The sequence below is a fragment of the Mytilus galloprovincialis genome, chromosome 5 (genome assembly GCF_965363235.1).
Source record: "Mytilus galloprovincialis chromosome 5, xbMytGall1.hap1.1, whole genome shotgun sequence".
Lineage (NCBI taxonomy): Eukaryota > Metazoa > Mollusca > Bivalvia > Mytilida > Mytilidae > Mytilus > Mytilus galloprovincialis.
The window spans coordinates 101,863,567-101,885,159 of record NC_134842.1 but is presented as its reverse complement, the minus strand read 5'-3'; the positions used below and the strand labels follow the sequence as shown (position 1 = coordinate 101,885,159).

The 21,593-nt window shown below is 32.5% G+C and overlaps 1 protein-coding gene across 6 annotated transcripts in view; it reads right to left on the bottom strand.

Moving 5' to 3' along the window:
* The window catches only part of LOC143076908 (uncharacterized), a 150,690-nt gene extending 140,002 nt beyond the window's left edge, over nucleotides 1-10,688 (bottom strand). For 5 of the 6 annotated variants that reach the window (XR_012978837.1, XM_076252794.1, XM_076252795.1 and 2 more), the window contains exon 1: nucleotides 10,286-10,687. Coding sequence is in view for 5 of the 6 variants with exons in the window: in XM_076252794.1 (XP_076108909.1) it covers nucleotides 10,286-10,507 (222 nt within the window). In the remaining variant the exon portion in view is untranslated. Of the gene's footprint in view, nucleotides 1-10,285 lie in introns of all 6 variants that reach the window. The other variant, XM_076252798.1, reaches the window with a different exon arrangement.
* Between the last annotated feature and the right edge of the window lie 10,905 nt (nucleotides 10,689-21,593).

Genomic DNA, 21,593 nt, shown 5'->3' with positions numbered 1-21,593 from the left:
CTCATTGTTGATTTGATATCAAACAGTTCAAGAATAGGGTATATATATAACATAAAGTAAAAATATCTACCTTTAATGTAAACTGTTACATAATATAACACCAATAGAACTTAAAATATGTTGTGAACTCCAAAAAGTTAAGCATCAAACAAGTATATGTGCCCATAAGACACATGTGTTATCCCACTCTTCACATTTTCCAAGTTATAACTTTCCTTATATCTTTAGATAAATAAGTTTGATGTAAAATATCCTGACAATTTTAGCATTGCTGTTTGTTATTTTAGAGATAATCAATGCAGCTGTCAATCATGGACTATATTTTTATGTTATTCATCAATTTCATTATAAATCATTTAAAATGCTTTAATATTTACACATCACATTTTTAATGTACATGTGCATTAAACTTTCAATGTACTCATATAATGTACATGTGCATAAAATTTCATGATCATGTGCATTAAACTTTCAATGTACTCATATAATGTACATGTGCATAAAATTCCATGATCATGTGCATCAAACCTTTAATAAACATGTGCATCAAACTTTAAATGTACATGTGCATGAAATTTCTTATGCTACATTTGTACATGTGCATCAATTTCTTATGTACATGTGCATCAATTTCTTATGTACATTTGTACATGTGCTTCAAATTTCTTATGTTATAATCATGTGCATCAAAATCCTAATGTACATGTGCATCAAACTTCCAATGTATACATATCTCCATGATACCACATTTATAATTTCAATGGCCTCACTTATAAACAAAGCTTACAACATCAAATAAACAAATCTACAGCTCTCCTACACATGTTTAACATTGATGTCTGAAGAATAAAGATTTATCAGGTCACCACCTTGTCTCACTGGTAAGTCAATATACTATTTACATGTAAGTCAACTTGTAGACATGGTAAATAAATACTTTAATGGATTATAATTTTTCAATTGGATGGATTGATGTCTGTTTAATGCCTGGTGAGTAATTTTTCAGTCATCATGTCCACTATAATGTGGGCAGTTAATGAAGTCACTGTCACTGGACCTACAGCCATGAAAACAAATATCAATGTTAAAAACACCTACTTTACATTTACTAAATAAGGGTTAAATTTGTCTCAAAAATATTAATGGAACCAAACAAAGGTAGATTTAGAGGTAACCTCCTCATGGAAATTGAATATGGTTAAACTGATAATACAAATATTTTTAATGAATGCCACTCCTTAAAAGCTGTCTTGCAAGTTGGCACCCTTTTCATAATCCTGGATCAACATCTGTGAAATGTAGCACTAGATTGATGATGGAAAAGAAAAAGCCAATAAAGTCCAGAGGTATCATGAGATTTTGTCCAAATTTACCTGAGATGGAAATTATCGTATTAAGTGGGTTTTTGGCTGATTAGACCCAGAATCAGGTCTAATTTTCTACTAGTTATGTGATTTTTTTATATATATATACATATCAAAGTGAAAATCACACTTTATAAATTTTGTGATTCTGGATAATCGATCCTGCATACTTTTCTAAAAATTTCCTAATAAAGAATGCTCAACATAAATATTTGAGTTTAAGGACTATAAGGGAATTTACTAGAATATATAAAGGTCTTAAAATAAAAAAGCCAAATCCAAATTAAATAAGGTGATCTCATATGTCTTCAGCAAGTTGATGTAACTATCTCTAACAACATTAAGCAAACAACAATCAATCAATCTTATACCATTATGATTCAGTAATTCCCTTTTTGTTGAAAAGTCCTCTAAATGCTAAATTATAATTCTCCGTTCAATTATTGTGTTACACCATTGGAACACTAACTGTAGTTAATGTGAAATTGATCTGCTCGTTCATTTCAACTAGAACATAACATGAGAATCTTCATATTAATAATTCATTTGTAATTAATTGTAATGTCGTAATTAAGATTAATCAATAAGACATTTTAATGAATCTGTGTTTAATGTGGGTCTGCCACAGTTTTTCACTTTTAAATTAATTAGCAGATCAAAATATAGAATATATTTATTTTGAACTACATGTATATATATATATATATATATATATATTCTATCCCAGAATAATGCATGCCTAAATAGCCTAAACAGCAGGGTTTTCCATAATGAATAAGTAGGCGGTCACCGGAAAGAAGGGGGGGTGTGGAATTTTTGAAATCTAGATTCAAAATCCTGGCATCTGGTGAATTTTAAGACAATATTTCATGCTTGTCAAATTGACATACTACCAGCAGAACTTTTTTTCTAAAAAAATTTGTCTGCACAATTTTAAGAGTTTGAATACTGCTATAATTTAAACGTTGACAAAATTGAGCATACTGTTTAAATTCTGTATTGCCCCTCAATTGATGTTTTCTAACTACTAAGTCTTAGTATCATGATTACATGTATTCTTGTTAAGTGTGACTTAATTTTTCAAAATTAAATTATATTTTTGATTCTGTCTGACAGCAAATTTGATTTGTAAATATTCCTTTATCGTAGGAAATTTTCCGTATTTACTTGAAGTATTCAGGCCTGTTGGGTCATATCAAATCAGGAGACAAATAATGTATTCCATGTCTCCCAATTTAGAGACATCTCTAGATCTGGAGGCTGTCTCCCGATCGGGGAATATTGACTAGCTGTCGAATCTTCGATCCAGCGTAGTGCATTTGAACCAAATTGACAATTATGTCATCGATTCATTCGCGACTATTAATAAAACACAACAGAACAAATTGAAAAATAATGCATGCAAACGTTATAAATTGTTTTATCATAAAAATCCACACCTTTGTGTCGCTTAGCGGGGAAAAAATCTGTGATGGAACGTTTCATCGTCAACAGTTCAACAACAAATGAAAGTTTTTAACGACCTTGACATTGCATGACTTGCATATATACTCGATATCTCTCGGGATTTTTCTAATAAGTCTCTTTCGATGGATAACGGCCATGTGTTCCGATAGAAATACAAACCGGAACTCTCAAACGTAAATAAAACCTCTAGATAATAATAAAGTTACGACGTATAGAATAGTCGTATAAGTAAAATATGCACCTATTTTTTTTTTTGACTGATGACGATTGAACCGGCCAAATAACTGTTTGAAACGGTCAATTTGGCCGGCGGCCGGTTCTTATGGAAAACACTGTTTAAACATACTGTCTTTGCTCAATAGCCTCACACCTTTAAATTTAATATAAGTAATCAGTCCTGAGTGTGGCTTGCAAAATTATGGGTTGAAGTATGTATTTTTTTTACATGTGTATAGAATCGACAAATAAATTTGATTTTAAAAAAATGTGAGTCTTACTCTGGTTTTAATGTAGACTGAAAATATATACATGTACATGTACTGTAGTAAACAGTATAAACATTGAATAACACAATATGATGTTCAAAATGTACATGTGTAGAAGATCTATGTATATACAAATGTATCCTTTCAACGTAATGGAATTTGATGCGACTGTCATACAACTGAGAGGTTTAGCTAGCTTATAATAAAACCAGGTTTAATCCACCATTTTCTACATAAGAAAATGTCTGTACCAAGTTAGGAATATGACAGTTGTTATCCATTCGTTTGATGTGTTTGAGCAATTGTTTCGCCATTTAATTAGGGACTTTCCATTTAAATTTTCCTCAGAAATCAGTATTTTTGTAATTTTACTTTTCACTTATTTTAACTTCAGTGAAAACTACGCCTATCTGATTGCAAGAATGCAGTGATAATTAAACTAAGAATGGCTGTTCACAAGTCAATAAAAAATTTCTTTGCATTCACCCGAGGGAATATAGAATCATTCTTCCGATTTCCCTACAAAATTAATTTAATATCGTAATACTCTAGAGAAACAAGCATTTCTATCAGGGAAGCAATCTGCTACAGTTACAATACAATTCTCTTCTTAAATAACAATGCACTTGTCAAAACATCCAGAGACAAAACTAACTTATTAAAGTTTACCGAATGATCAAACAAAAAATTGTATGAAAACATTTAAATTCCAAACTATGAAACTGAATAACTGTGTTGACTCATAACCTGTGTCGATTTCTATAATAAACAGCGTTGATCAGATCACCTTTCGTGAACACCTGAGCCCTATTTACAGGTAAACAATTTGGTTTAACTACCCCCATTCTTAAAAGCTTTCGCCATTAATCATTAACCGTCAATGACAACCAAGGATGGTTTTCTGGTTAAGCAATAAATGATGGATGACCCCCAAAAAAGGAACTTTTTGACACTATTAAAAACCTTGAATGACATAATTAACATACAAACAAGTATTATAGAGTTATAACTGCATTGGTGCAATCACTATTTACAATGTCAAGACATATATCATGTATATACAATGTAAACTTTACACAAAAAAATTAGATCAATACAAAAATTGCTGTATAATTCATTCATTGTCATTTGCATGTGCTGTCATTCAGGGAGGGGGGGGTACAACAAAGAAAAGCTCAAATTCCCCAGTGGCCGGATGCAGGAAAAGCTTATTTAAACATTGACCAAACATTTTACTACTTCGTGTAATTTTTTTGCTAAATATTTCTATACATGTATGTATCTAGTATAATATAGATTGTCACAGTCTTTAAATGATATGAGACCTTTGTGGAAATACATTGTAAGCAAAATTGTACATGAAGTTTTGTGTTGACTTCCTTTAAAGCATGCTTACATATATACTAATAGTAGCAGACAACTAATTTAGGTTTCTGAAATCTAGGAAAAGGTCTCTAACTGAACAAGGAAAAAAATGCTTGAAATCATGAACATCAAACTTGACCTGTAAACTTGTATGTGATAAAACAAAACACCAAGTATCAAATCAATATCTTCAAGCATGAAAAAAAAAAGTGTGGAAAACTGATTTGCCGGACTGACGGATAGACAGACAGATGGACAGACTGACAGACAGACAGAGTGCAAACCTTAAGTCCCCTGGCCTTCGACTTTGTCGTAGACGACTAATAAATATACATGTACATGCATATATGTGTTGTCACAAGTAGAGAAATTTGGGTCAGTAGGTACATGTATTAATTTATTTTTTACATTTCTTTTTTTATCTTGAGATTAATAACTCCTCTAAAGGAGTCTTGGATGAGACTAATTGATACATGAAAACAAGAGGTGAGAGCATTTTTAACATAAAGGTAGGCTTGGGGACATTCATAAACACACATACTGTTTATTGTTATTTGCCTTACATGTGTTTATACATTAATGACAGATTTTGTTATAATACACATTGACAACATGGTTTCATGTAGATGTAAGCTCTTTAAATAAGTCAGAGCTTATAAAGTTAAATATCTTTTTACCTAAGTAAGGTAAAATTGTGTCTGAGAAAACAAAGAGAGATGAAATTTTTCTCCCTAACAGAATAATTTACACTACAGATTTATTCCAATTTGCAGCAACATCAGACCAAAGAGGAATGGGGGACAGCGTTTTGTCAAAGAGGAATAGGGGACAGTGTTTTGTCAAAGAGGAATGGGGGACAGTGTTTTTGTCAAAGAGAAATGGGGGGACAGCATTTTTGTACGAGTTCTTCATTATTATGCAATTGGACATCGCACAGTCTTATATGGTAACCTTTGGTTGCTTTAATATTCATGTCAGTGTGTTTCTTGTCGATCATAATGTCTCATTGGCAATCATACATGTTCCTTACATTTTTTACTTTAATATTATTAAGCATCTGACCATTTGTACATTTCATTAAAATACATGCATAATATCCTTATTCAATAAATGTACATTATATTGCGATATGGATTTTACTTATTGTTGAAGGCTGTAAACTGACTAAATAGTTGTTTTAAACAAATCTTTGTCATTTGGTCCCTTAGTGGAGTCTCAGTTGTCTCACTTTAAGAAACCACATCTTTTCTTTTTTTTTGGGGGGGGGGGGGGATTGTAAACCCTGAACATTGTACGGTGCACGACAACATATACATACACATTTGTTAACTTAATTAACCATCGTTTTGGGCCATCAACCTTCACACATGTCGAAAGCTTTAAACAAGTCCTTTATTGATAACCAGCTATTTTAGACATACATGTAGATCCAGGATTTAAAAAAAGCAAAGCCAACATTTAAAGAGACAATTGGAAAAATTCTGTGCATTAATCATGAATAAAGCTCCTGATGATAAGGGTCTGGGCCCATACCGGGTGCCCCTAAAATTAGAACTGAGAACAGGGAATAGTTATAAGAATCTAAGAATACAAGGAAATGTTGGGTTGATTTTAATAATACAGCAAACTTAATAACAACATTAAAAAAATTAAAATTGAGGAAAGCATCTACATGTAGCTCAACAAAAGTTCAATAAACATGATAAACATGTACTGTTTATACAATTATTGACAATATAATATAGATTATTGTCAAGCTGTATAATTTAAAGATCCCATGTCTTAACTACATGTAAAACAGATGTGTTTAAATATACATAAGAGAGCACATGCTGTGGTAAATATATATATATTGTACATGTATTATATGGAAACAATAAGATTTGGCCATAAATATTGACTTCAATCATAATGGTCAGAAATATTGTATGTGAAAATCTAGAATCAATTGTATTTAGCATAAATAGGCTGTCTGAGGCCATAAAAAAGAATAGGTTTGTTTGCCCAAACCCTACCTACCCAGAAAAAAGCTGCCTACTCAAATTCTTTCATTGTCCTGATTTGAAGAAGTTTTTTTTTAATCAGATAGGCATAAAGACTAATAAACACCCGATACTTCAATTTCTTTTTTGGAAAAAAAAGAAAGAAAATGCCTACCTACCTACCCACTGTCTCAACCTTTGGGTAGGGTTCGGGCAAACCAAAATATTTTTAATTGTGGCCTGAAAAAGAATTGTCTAATTTATGGCATCAGACTTATCAAAGTGGCTAACAGTGCACACTGACTGATGACTGAGCCATTAAATGCTGAGTATGTAAATTAGCCCTACATGTACATGAACTGAACATAAGCATGCATGCCTCTTTGAGACCCCAGCCCCTGTCAAAGGAAATATTTAAAAAATACAAAAATAAAGGTACAATGGACATTAGGCATACTGTGCCAGAATATTAACGTATGGGAGTGTTTAAAGAATCTTCTGATGTGGGCCAACTGAAATAAATTCATAACAGTATCAAAATCAATTCAAGGGCCTGAGAATTCTTACACCCTGTCTGATAACTACACTAATAATCTGTCAAAGTTTTTATCATCGGGATACTTTGTTGAGACTAAATATTTCCTTCATCAGTATATAAGATAATTCATTTATTTGTTTTTGGATAATGTATTGAACCAACAGTATTATGATCATATCAGTGGTGTCAGCAAAGGTCAAACCTTGTTTTTACTGATACACATGTGGAGTACATGTACGCACATCTTCATATATATAAATACAAATGTGTGCAGGGTTGCAAAATACGATAAATTTTCTTTTAGTTTAAAAGTCACTTTATAAAATAAACAGAAAATGATGATATAAACAATATTTGTTTTTATTTATCAAGATGTATTCAAAGCAGACTTATCAATTTGGCTTGAACATGACAAGGTAAGTCCTCTTCATACATTTCAGGGTCTAGTGAACAAAAGGTTTAAAACTTGGGACCATCTTAAGAGAGGATCATACACCAGATACATTTATACATGTATCTAAATTAAAATACACATTCCAAATTGCGAGTTTTAATACTTCTATTGAAACATTTCAATGAATCTTGAATCAATTACAAGAAGTTAATCTTAGAATTTCATTTCTCATACCATTGTTTAATTGCACTTCTCTCATGACTTATAAAACAGGAAAATAATTCTTGGTATTTTTCACATGTGTAATAATTTTGAGAAGAGCTGCAAAGTGTTGTTGTATTGAATTCATCAGTCGAGTGGTATTTTCCGTTTCTATTGTGAATCAACTGTTACTTAAATTTGCATAAATAACAATCAGGGTTTTTACTCTCATCACCACGGCCACATGATTTACTGTATTCAGTCATCTCACAATTCCCCAATTCACTCAAGTCAAATTAAAATTAACTACAAGATTCCTCTTTATAAATCAAAAGTCAGCCATGTTTTGTTTACGACTATATATCAAAGCATTACATGTATACAAACTAGGACAGAGATATGTACTTTTATTACTTTAAATTATAATGGTTCCGCAGACTACATAAAAACAAATTACTGTGGTGTGGTCATTTAATCTGATTTCGTTTTACATTATAAGATAGACAGACCTTTTGATTAAAAATATTTATTTTTTTTAATTTGTAAAACAAAGACGTGGATACATGAGAAAAACATGTACATGTAACTACAAAACCTCCAACCCCTGTTATAAATGTCAATCTTCCATAGCATGATGTCAGACATGTTCCTCATTTGGAGGACAAAAAATATTGGAAATAATGTGTTTTATATTCTTAGAAGACTGAATTTTATTTCAAATTTTTAAATCAATATAAAATAGTAGTCAATGTTCATAAAATATCGACAAAAGAGAGTAAAATTATTTAAAGATTCTGTTAAAATTTGAATTTTAGTTTTAAATTTTTCAGTAGGTGTAAACAATGAATCAAAACTTCTTTTTGTAAAAAATAGGCATACATGTACTAAAGATATCACTCTTTAGACGTACAGGTATTTTCTTATGGTTACTTGTACATGTACATGTAGACCTACATGTATGTACATGTATCAGGTTATATTGATGTTTCACTTTTTAATACTTTGTTTTATCATGGTAACTGAACAGTAAAAGAAATCTGTAAAAAATTGAGTGGGTCTGACATACATGTACTGTACATGTATGGGTCTTTGCGTGAAGCAGGATTGACTGCTTTTTGTAAGATCAACACATTGGAGTTAAAATTATTTTGCTTTAGAACGAAAACTAAACAAGACATGAGAAATTACAAGATTATTATAACAATAAGCAGAATGACATAAGCAATCAGGAAACCTCCTCACCCAAAATCAGAGGGAATAAATAAAATACATTAACCAATATTTTTGTTCCCCCAAAGAAGGCGTGCCTCACAGAAAAGGTCCTTTCAATGCTATTTATAGTATGATTACATGTAGTTTTTGTATAATTGTACCATGACAATGAAGAATAGATTTTGCAAATTATTTGGAGTTTAGGATCCTAAACAAACTTCTAATTGGGAATGGATTCATTTGATTGGACCCTAAGGATGGAATGAGATGAAAATCCATATTTCATGTAAACCTGATGGATATTGCACTGTTTGCTTCATAAACAACATAACAAAGAAATTCATTATAAAAACTTGCTCCTTATCTATTTTTTCTACGTTACACATAATTTAATAGGTTACAAGTCTTCTGCAAATTTTAACTACATGTAAATGTATGCAACTCTGACATACTACCTACTCGGTTTCTACAGAAGTCAATTAGCTTTCAGTAAACAAAACTGTGTCAAACCAGCAACATTGTTTTAGAATCTCAGATTTATTTAACTGGTATCATACACTGTAGCATACATACATTTGTACTTTTGTTATGTGAGGATTTATCTGAATAAACTAAATGTAAACAAAGACAAAAGACGCTCATTTTATCTTTTCCTATAATACACAAATAAAAGTTTTCTTACAAAGGTGCTGTGTATAACATGTAAAATATGAATGTGGAATGTCTGTATACTATTTTTGAAATTTCATTGATTTGAAAATCTTCTGTTGAATGTATTTTGTATATTCAAACTTTCAAGTACTTGTTTGTAGTTTGGGAATACACTTGTTAATAACCAATTAACTACAATCAACAATTAAAATAACAAGTTTAATTCAATTATCTCAATTCATAATCAAGTTATTCAAAGCTAATTAACACCTTGATTGACCACTCAATTTTAGTATGTGCTACCTGGGGCAATATTACACAGGTAGATTCTACACAGGTTGCAAATAAAGTTATAAATACTAATTAAGATTTGTGCAAGGTGCCCCCTGTCAATCAATTGTCAATTTCAAAATGTACATTTCGATACATTGTAATTATTTTAATTACATTGTTATTAATGAGTTAGGAAATTGTACACATACCACAGCAAAGTAACAAAGTAATCAATCATTACAGTAGCAAATTTCCTAACAATGAAAATACAGGTTTTGAAGAAAATCTGAATAATGGGATTTGGATGAAGACCATCAGATCATGCTTGAATGATCAATGAAAAAAAATCTCACCTCAAGATCTTCGAAGCTTTTAAAACTAAGAATAGCAAACCCATCTATCACATCCTCTTCTGATAAATTAACAATGTTTTTCTTCTTCCTGGGTTTAGATCGGGGTTTGTCTTTGACTGATGGGGGGTCATCATCCCCACTCCCGTAATCAGGAACTTGGTTTACTTGTGCACGTTCGCGGCGTTTAGTAAACCGTTGCTTTTTACTTGTCTCGTTTTCCATTGAAATATTATTCCAAACTAAACATTTTAAACCAATTTTAGAATTAATTCACATCCTAGTTGTATTAAGGTATCGATTTTGCTTATTGAATGATTAATCCATTGTGAATGTAATGTAAAAATCCAAAGAAATATCGGGGATGAAATCCACTGTGTTTGAAATGGCGGAGGATACAATATGGCCGAACTACTCAATTGATTATGGCATATGTTCTTCCGCCGTCAACAAATCTAGTTACAGTGTAAGAATTGGAAAAGTTTTCAGAAATGATTGTTGTGAATTACAAAAATGTAATCTAAAGTGAAATGTTTAAATATTTTCATATAATGATTCATATCTGTGTAAATTTGTAATTTTAACTAATCAAGAAAATAAATGTGGTAAAAGATGTAATTTTGGATGTGGCTTAAGTGATGTTCACAACCTGATTGGGGTTCAAATAAAATGTGAACGACCTAATATCAAACCAAAATACAGAAAATGTAGAAGTTTTAAAAATTTTGATGTAAATGATTTTTTATCTGATTTGAATGAGTTAAATTGGGATGTTGACCCTCATAATAACATAAATACTGAGTATGAAAACTTCAATAAGAAGTTTATTGAAACAGCAAATAAACATGCACCCTTTAAAGAAAGAAAAATACTATCTAAACAGGTACCATAAATGAACAAACAGTTAAAATCTGCAATTTATAAAAAGAAAATGCTGTACAACAAATTTCAAAAAATGAATAACAGCAAGACATGGGATGCATACAAAACACAAAGAAATTTTGTCACTAAACTTAAAAAACAATCCATAAATAGATACTTCATAGAACGCTGCACAGGTGGTCCTAAGTCGAAAGATTTCTGGCCAACAGTTAAGCCATTCCTTACAAACAAAGGATGCACCAGCCAAAAAGAAACCATACTGCAGGAAAACAACAAAATCATCACGAACCAACAAGAAATATCTGAAATTTTTAATGACTTTTTTGTTAATGTTGCAAAAAACATTGGTGACAACAACATACAGGTGAATGACAAACACCCAAGTATAGAAGCTATAAGTAATAAATACTCAAATGGGTCAACATCAAATAAACTTATTTTTCAGCCTATAAATGAGGAATTTGTTTCTAAAAGAATTGGTAAAATAAACGTTAAAAAGGCTACTGGTATAGATGGTATATCACCAAAAATTTTACACGCTGCTAAACCTGTAGTGATTAAACCTATCACACAGCTTGTAAATTTATCATTATCCACTTCCATTTTTCCAGACTCATTAAAAATTGCCCAAGTGGCACCTGTTCACAAAAAAAACAGTGTTCTTGAAAAGGGTAATTATAGACCAGTTAGTGTTTTACCTGCTATATCTAAAATTTTTGAAACAGCCATAGAAAATCAACTTACTAAATACTTTGATGATATTTTCGACCATTTTCTTGCGGCATTTCGAGCTGGTTATGGCTGCCAGTCAACATTACTCAAAATTTTGGAAGATTGGAAAAAGGCACTGGATAACAATAAATATTTAGCGGCTATATTAATGGACCTAAGTAAAGCCTTTGACTGTCTCCCACATGATTTACTTCTTTTGAAATTGGAAAAATATGGCCTTAGTCCATCTGCTCTGGAATTACTCAAAAGCTATCTGACTGCAAGAAAACAGTGTGTAAAAATAGGCCAGAGTATCAGTCAAATGCAAGATATATATAAAGGTGTTCCTCAGGGATCTATACTAGGCCCTGTATTATTTAATGTTTTTATAAATGATATTTTTCTTTTTGTCAAACACTGTGATTTATACAACTATGCTGATGATAACACCCTCTCAAAAACAGGTACTACTTTGGAATCAGTTATTAAACCCTTAGAGGAAGACAGTAATTCCCTAATCTCATGGTTCTCTTTCAACAAAATGCAGGCAAACCCAGAAAAATTCCAGGCAATTTCCATAGGCAAAAAAACACACACCCAAAATATTACTTTCAACCTAAATGGATTCAACATAAAATGTGACGACGAAGTGAAACTTCTCGGTGTAACAATAGACTTTAAACTGGATTTCAACACTCACATCTCAAATATTTGCAAAAAAGCTGCACGACAACTAAACGTTTTAAAAAGAATTGGCACTCATCTCACCAGACTTTCAAAACTTACAATATACCACTCATTTATCATGTCAAACCTCAGCTACTGTCCTCTTACATGGCACTTCTGCAGTGAACAAAACACAAAGAAAATAGAAAAAATACAAGAAAGAGCACTCAGATTTATTTACGACGACTACACAAACTCTTACAATACACTTCTTGAACAATCTAAGCTACCAGCACTAAAAATCAGAAGATTGAGAACCATGGCATTAGAGACATATAAAATAATAAATAAATCAAGTCCAGAATTCCTACATAATTTAGTAAATATTAAAGAAAATTCATATAACTTCAGGTACAAAGGCATAGCAGATATACCACGGCCAAAAACAACAAGGTATGGTAAGAAAAGCTTTAGTTATGAGGCAGCAAAACTCTGGAACTCCTTGCCAAATGAGGCAAGGAGCTTATCAACTTTTGGCCAGTTCAAAAATTTTATCTCCACCTGGTGTTTTTCAGAAAAATGTACATGCAGTTCTTGTAAATAATGTACTTACTTGCTGCCCCATAACTTGATCTCGAAGCCTGCTGTTTGTTTGCTTTTTTTATGGTTTTATCTTTTTGCAGTTATTTTTTATTTTTTATTTAGCCATTTATTTCTTTTGCTTATGCATTACCTTTGCTATAGCTGCATGCAGTCTTTTGTTTGTGCTTAAAGTGTTTAAGTTTGCATGTGCTACTCTTATATAAATACTATGTGCTACTATATATGTGCTGATATTAGACATTTGTTTTAATATATCTTGCTTAGCTTTTATTCTGCATGTGCTATCTATGTATTAATATATATGTGTGATGTCTGTATGTTTGTGTTGTCTGTGTATCTAATGTTATTACATGTATGTTTTGTTTATTAATATCAGTCGGTTAAAGAGCTCTTAAGAGCTCATGTTCTTTGTTATTATGTATATATGAAACCCCGACTTTAAATAAAGATTACTTTACTTTACTTTTACTTTACTTTAAATAAAAGAATGAAATTCATTTTTAAATACACACAAATTATTTTATTTTCTATCAGTTTACTGACCATAAAAATTATGTACCGTAATTGCCTAGGGCAAAATTGGTATTTTCACGCCAAGTGCGGTTATTTTTGTTTACCGAAATTATTAAAAATTAATACTGGTGGTTATTTTCGTGAAAGATAATTTGAGTAACTTTAAAGCAAAGAAGAGAATGACTTCATAAATAACGTTTTACAGAAAAATGATTTAACTTTTATTATAAAAGAATGTTTTAATGCACTCGAAAAGAGGAAAAACATTTGAGACCCTGTGTCAGAATTTGAGGTTGGTTTTGGGGCCTCACACACTTCTTTTATAAACAGTAATCACTAAAAAAAATTTGATTCAAGCAATATATATGAAAAAAAAATCAAGGGAAACTATGACACTCAGGATGCATCATTTGAAGTATCGGGGAGAGTTCAAAAAAAAAATATGTTAATCAATAGCAGAGACATATAATACAATTGTATTATATGTCTCTGTCAATAGTGCACTGAAAAAATAGATATATTTTTGTTGCCGCTCAAAGGGAAGGGTCGTACACCTTCTGTTCCGACACTCGTCCGTTTCCTAACGACAGGGGTTCTGACAGGGGCGGATTCAGGCGGGACGTGGCAGTCCCCCTAAAATTTGCTAAGCTTGGGTTGTTCTCAGAATATTTTGCTAAATTTGCCTCCAAAAGCATTTAGAGAAAAATGGACATGAGGTTTATATGTTCATAGGGTTAAGATCTATCTGCCCTGAAATTTTGAGACGAATTGGGCAACCCTGCCCACGGTTCGTTGGCAGGCGGGGTCAATGGACACATTTTTTTTAACACGATACCCTTATAATGGTTGTGACCAAGTTTGATTAAATTTGTCTGTGAAGTTTCAGAGGAGAAGATTTTTGTAAGATTACAAAAATTTACAAAAAATTGTTATAAAATTACTACAAAGGACAATAACTCCTAAAGGGGTCAATTGACCATTTTGGTCATGTCTGACTTAATTATTTGTAGATCTCACTTTGATGAACAATATTGCAGTTTACAGTTTAGCTCTATATAAATTAATATTCAAGATAATAACCAAAACTGCAAAACTTCCTTAAAATTAAAAGATTCGGGGGCAGCAACCCAACAATGTATCTGAAAATTTCAGGACATATATATTTTGACCTAATAACCTTAGTTGGCTGGGTCATCGGACACTTTTTTAAAACTAGATACCCCATAATGATTGTGGCCAAATTTGATTAAATTTGGACCAGTAGTTTCAGAGGAGAATATTTTTGTAAAGGTTAACTGACGTCGACGGACGCCAAGTGATGATAATAGCTAACTTTGAACATTGGGCCAGGTGGGCTGAAAAGGGATCGTCTTATAATTTGGATAAGTTGGTAGTGTGTCTTGCCTTAACTGCGATATGCCCCAATCAGATTTGATCATACTGGTATTTATTAGTTGCACTTTACCCAAGCATATATTCCAAATTAATATACAGTTCTGAAGGTCATGTTGCCACCAGGTTGATAGATCGAAATTTGATTCTAAAATCTAGCCATTATTCTCCATTCTTTATGTTTCACCAACTTATTCAATATTCTCTATTCTTTTTTTTTGTCGCACCATTATTCTACACTCTTTATTTTTGACGGCTTAATTTTTCTCTATGTTCTATATTTTGTATCCTATTTTTTTCTATAGTTTTGGCGCTTTATTCTCTATTTTGTAAATCCCATCCTGGCCATCATTGTACATGTAAAATCAGTTTTTAATCTTTCCTGCAGTTCCAGAGGCAAACATCTGTGAATATCTATAGATTTAAGGACAATAACTGCTATAACTGATATAGAAGAAGAAGAAGCTTTATTCCATAAAATGGACTCACAAGGAACATAATACAGTATCATTATAATATTATCATTTTACAAATATAATAAACAATACAGTATACATAGTTAAAAGCACAAATAAGAAACAACAGTTTTCATGTAGGCTGAATATATCAAGCTGAACTGCAGGAGGCACCAAAGGACGGTGCTATATGGCATGGTGTGTGCATATTAAAATGTGTATCGGGACACTAATGATATGGTAAGGTATTGTAAGAAGTTGCACATAACTGGTATGTCATCCTCGTGCCTGGTGCAGAGGAGTCAGTACTATTTAAAGTGACACAACTGCAAGAGACACCAAGAGACAATGCTAATTGACATGCCAAAGTGCACATATTACGAAAAGGATAAAATATTACCAGTTTAATAAAAAAAATATCACAAACAGAAAGGTAATAGAACTTATACGATGTGTCCTATACCCCACCATGCCAACCTCGTGCCTAGTGCAGAAAGCCTGATTTAAATATTAATCTTTCAAGTTATATTTTGTCTTCATCAACTAACTCACAGACAGATAATAAGATATCAAGATTCTCTACATAAGAAGCCATATCAGTTTTTGGCTAGGAATCAAATGCATAAAGTTAGGGCATAGTGAGTTAATCGTGGAATTTAAACAATTTCTCTTATCTTGAGATGATGTGCACGAGAATAAAACATGTTTTTCATCATCAACTTCATTTGAGGTGCACCTGAGACATATCCTGTATTGTCGGAGAGTACCCTGATAGCGATCTTGTTCAATTCTTAGTCTGTGAGAAGAAATACGCAATCGAGTGAAATTTCTCCTCTGCTCAGGCGATTGTAATATAGTGAGATATCTTTCAAGACCAAAAGGGGTCTTAAAAGTGCTATAGCTACAAAGCTTTCCATCAGCACAATTGTGCATTTGGTTTCTCCATTGTATTTCATAGTGCTGATACAAAAACTTTTTAATTAAATTTTTGAATCTAAAGTTGTTTGCAAAGGCTAGACTGTCAACCCCATTAATTTGATTTTTGCAAATAGTTTAATGATCCACACCAAGAGGGAATTTTTGATTCAAATAATAGCTTTGACTCTTAATATGCATCTTTTAGTAAGGGAAATGATGAACCAAAATTTTCAAGCATGTGTCAGTATCTGATCATAGACTTGGTGGTATCAAAATGTAAAGGAAATCTCCCAAGTTCTGAAAGAGTGGCAAGGTTAGTTGCTCTTTTCCCCACACCCAGTAACAATTTACAAAATTTCATTTGTAATCTTTCTAAAAGAAGTTTAGGAACTGGTGAAGTCTGAGAATTTAATTTTTTTTGAAGGGATTAAAAAAGCCCCAAATTTCCGAACTATACAAAAGAATAGGTTTAATTGTATGATCAAATACGTGGAGGCTGTATTTAATATTTGGATCCAGTGACAAAAAGTCCTTTCGTAGCTTGTAGTATGCTTTCAATGCCTTATTGTACAATTCCTTCTGAGCAAGGGAAAAAAATCCTGATGCACTAAATGTTATACCTAAATATTTACAATGTTGAACACAATCTCTCAACATGTCATCAAAATACAAATTATGTTTTATATGCCTGCCTGCTTTGTTGAATACCATCACCTTAGTTTTATTTAGATTAATTTTCATACACCAATCTTTACAATACTCATTTAATTGATCAAGTTTACACTGAAGCCCCTTTCCAAGGAAGAAAAAATTACAATATCGTCAATCTAATTAAAAACCGATCTCTCATCGCTCCTGTTTCTGATATGTCGCGTGGGAGATCTAACGAAACCCGCTTTCAGGTCATATGTGAGTGACCTCGTAGGTGTGTCTTTTTCGACCAATGAAATTAAGTCTTCCACGATCTTGAAAGTTTAACGTAAGGTAAAGGGATGTAACTCATTTTATTTACGACGAAATCGTCAGTCAAAATAATTCATAAACGTTTTTGATTGGCTTATTAATAGGTCGTCAACTCATTTGCATATCATTATAAATTCATTATTTTTAGTTCACTCACATGTGACCTCAAAGCCGGTTTCGTTAGATCTCCCACGCGACATATCAGAAACAGGAGCGATGAGAGATCGGTTTTAAATTAGATTGCAATATCGTCAACATATAATAAACAATGAACTGGCTTGGAGTTAACCAAGACTGGATCAGGTGACTTTTCTAGATAATTAGGGAGATCATTTATGAAAATTTTAAACAAATTTGGACTCAAATTATCTCCCTGTTTCAGTCCCACCTTAGTTTAAACATATTTATTTATAGTGGATTGGGAAACAAGTTTTGCAATCCCTTTCCACTTTGCGGGTGAGTGTTGCCTTGTAGCGGCATTAGCCTGCTCTTTTTCGGAAATCTACAAGGGTGTCTTTAACGTGCAAGAGATATGGCTCTCTCTTAACACTGGTCAGCCATTTATCGTCCCCGTCCGACGGGCTATCATCGTTTCCTCAAGACCATACTCGCAAATGGTGTCAAGGGAGAGCCGAAAATTAAGTCCCTGAAATTTTCATCCCAGACGGGAATCGAACCAGGAACCTCTGTGTTAGTAGTCCGATGCACTAACCACTACACCACGGCACTCCCACCTTAGTTCGAAAAAGGTCTGTAACTCTATTCTTTAATCGAATATACGATTTACTTTGGGCATACATACTCTTAATTATATTATAAAAATTTGTACGAAGCCCAATGTTTAATAACTTGAGTTTTATACCTGGGTGAATGACCGTGTCAAAGGCCTTTTGGAAATCAACAAAACAGGCAAACACTCTACCTTCTTCAGTATGACAATACTTATCAATAATGGTCTTAAGTATGAACATATGGTCAGATGGTCGTGCTTTTCTTGTGAAACCAATTTGGCTATTTTTAATGATCTGATATTTATCTAAAAATTAAGACGGGTGTCAAGAATTTTATTAAAAAGCTTCCCCAAAGCATCAGTAATAGTTATTCCTTCCACAATTATTAGGGTCAGATGCATCATTCCCTTTATGAATTGGGAATATGTAACCAGTAGTCCAGGGTTCTGGGTATTTTCCATAAGAGAGGCAATTATTAAAATTTTTTAGTAAACAAGGTAACAAAGAGGTTTGACCATATTTTAGCATACTGTTAGAGATGTAATCCAACCCTGCTGCTTTATTAATTTCTAAAGATGACAAAGCAGTAGATATTTCGGTTTCAGAGATCCTACTATCAAGTTCATTAAAGCACTTTCTTTTTTCAAGAATGTTAAGCTTTTCCTCCAAAAATTGCAGTCGTTCTTTAAACTCATCTTTTGGTTCAGTCAAATTTTTAAAATGATTCAACCAATCAAATGGTGCAACTAATGCACTCTTATCCTTTTCCTTACCCTGCAGTTCATCAATCAATTGCCAGTACTGCTTAGGGTTTTCCTCATGCAGTGTTTCTATTTGCTTCAACAAAGACTGCTTGTATTCCCTGTATCTGTGTTTCCGTGCCTTAGTATATAAGCGCTGTAGTTTATAAAAGTGACCTTTAACAGCAGGATCTCTGGGAAATCGAGAATAAATTTTCCCATAACTGAATAGGTTTTTTTCGCAAATATGCAAGATTACAGTCAAACCACTTTTGGTGTTTAACCCCCTTATCCGTTTGGGCTTTACGCCTTTTAAGAGAAATATTGGCAGCAGTTATGATAATGTCTGTCAATTCTAGAGATGCGCTATCAATTGCATTTTGGGAATCTATGGGCTCTAGTTTAAGGAATTTGTCAAGTCGCTGCTGAATTTCTGCAGTAAAAAAAGGCATCTTGAAAAAGAGCTTGTGAGTCATCTGACCATATGAAACCTGGTGACATTTTATGAGTTTTAATACTATCACAATCAGTTTTTAAACAATATTTAGCAGACAATGACCATTCCAACAAACAATGGCAGTCTCACAGTGTTGGTATAAAATTACATATTCTCATGTACAAAATTTTATTTAGGATACTCTCCGACACTAAAACATAATCAACTGTACTAGCTCCATTAGGAGTATAACATGTTAGCCCACCAAAGGTGTCACCAAGAACTCGACCATTTAGAATCCTTATTTGGTTACTAATACACAAGTCAAGCAGGTCTCTGCCCCTTGAGTCAAGTTTATCATCTTTGCTCCTTCTTTCAAGAATTTGTTTATCGCTGAAATAGGACTGATATAATGGAGAAAGATTATTACTGTCATCTATGATAAAATCTGTATCAGAAGCCACTCTGGCTTTAAAGTCCCCACACAATAATATATTACCCTGTTTTTGGTAGGAAGCAATATCCTTTTCTAAACATGTAAGAATATCATGGTCAAGTCCTTTAGAGTATGACAACCCTTCTGGTGGGTTATATACAACATATATAAAAAGATCTTTGTCAAATCCAAAGAATTGTTTTTCTAATTTCACCCACTGAAAATCTGGGATAGATGATTTTAGAATTTTCACATGTTGTTTTAGTGAGGGCTTGCGTAGAATTATTGCAAGTCCTCCAAAATGCCTGTTGTTATATTTAGTTACTGGTCTACAAATTAGATGACAATGGAACGACCCTATATTAGTTATATTAGAATCATACCCCAAGTGGGTTTCAGCGAGAAACACTAAATCTAGATTTTCTATATGTTTCAAAAAAAGGGGGTCTTGAATCTTGTTGTTTTGTTTTTTTTTTTTAGACCACCCACGTTCCAGAAGCCCATTGTAATGGAAGATAAATTATCACAAGTCATTTAACAAAATAAAAGAGTGTCTTTAATTCTATCTTATATTTTTTTTAATAAAATTGAGAATGGAAATGGGGAATGTGCCAAAGAGACAACAACCCGACCATAGAGCAGACAACAGCAGAAGGTCACCAACAGGTCTTCAATGCAACGAGAAATTTCCGCGCCCGGAGGCGTCCTTCAGCTGGCCCCTAAACAAATATATACTAGTTCAGTGATAATGAACGCCATACTAAACTCCAAATCGTACACAAGAAACTAAAAGTTAAAATAATGAATAGTATATTATTGAATAACTTGTTTTAATGATTTTAGATATTAATAAAAGAATTTGAATATGAGATACTGGCTATCCTAACTCAATATCTTTATACAACCAAATTTTAGGGTTTTAGCTACATGTGATTGTGATATGAGAGTAATAAGACTTTAAATATTTTCACAACTGATAGAACAATGTTTCACCATAAACACACAGATATTTATGCATATAATATATAATATATATATATATATGAGTTGTAGCTAGCATACTACATACATACACACATGTATCCATAGCTAATTGTTACATAGTTGCAGCAAGGTAAGATGTAAGATAACGACAAAACAAAACAAATACAAAATTAAATAGTAAAAAGAACCACAACAACATTACCTTGATATATAATTCAATATTTAGAATTTATGTGCATGTGAGCTTGCTGTTGTGCATGTATATGTAAATGCACCCTCAAATAAACAAGAGACAAGAAGAAACAAACTCTGATAGTCCCCCTGTGAATATTTTTTATAATAAAATAATGCGAGAAAAAAAAAAAGTAAACAAACTTACTGACTGACATTTGAAACACAGCTTATTCCCAGTCTAACGTCTTCTTGTGCCCCTATCATAACCTCTTGGCCCATTGGCAGCGGATTGGGACCGCCCTCTTTGCTGGGTAGGCATAGGAATATCAAGGGCCCAATGTATTGATTTTTTAATATTACTGGCCAAAATAGACACCCCTTTTGCAGATAAGTGGAATTTATCATCTGTTAATAAATCATTGATGGGATTTCCGTGTAACAGCATATTACTATGTTCACAATATGTCACACTCGTGACTTCATTACCAATAATTGACTGATTAACTAAGGCATTTATGATTTGACCATTTGTAAAAAACCCAATATCATCTTTTCTTGGGGTAGTTAAAGAAATGATAATGTTAGCAAGTGACCATTTATCATGAATTAAAGATATTAATTGATGAAGTTCATCAATACATTGCTGTGGAGTAAGATGTTTCAGGTCATTTGTTAACGAGTGCAGTACAACCAAATCTGGTGTGTCT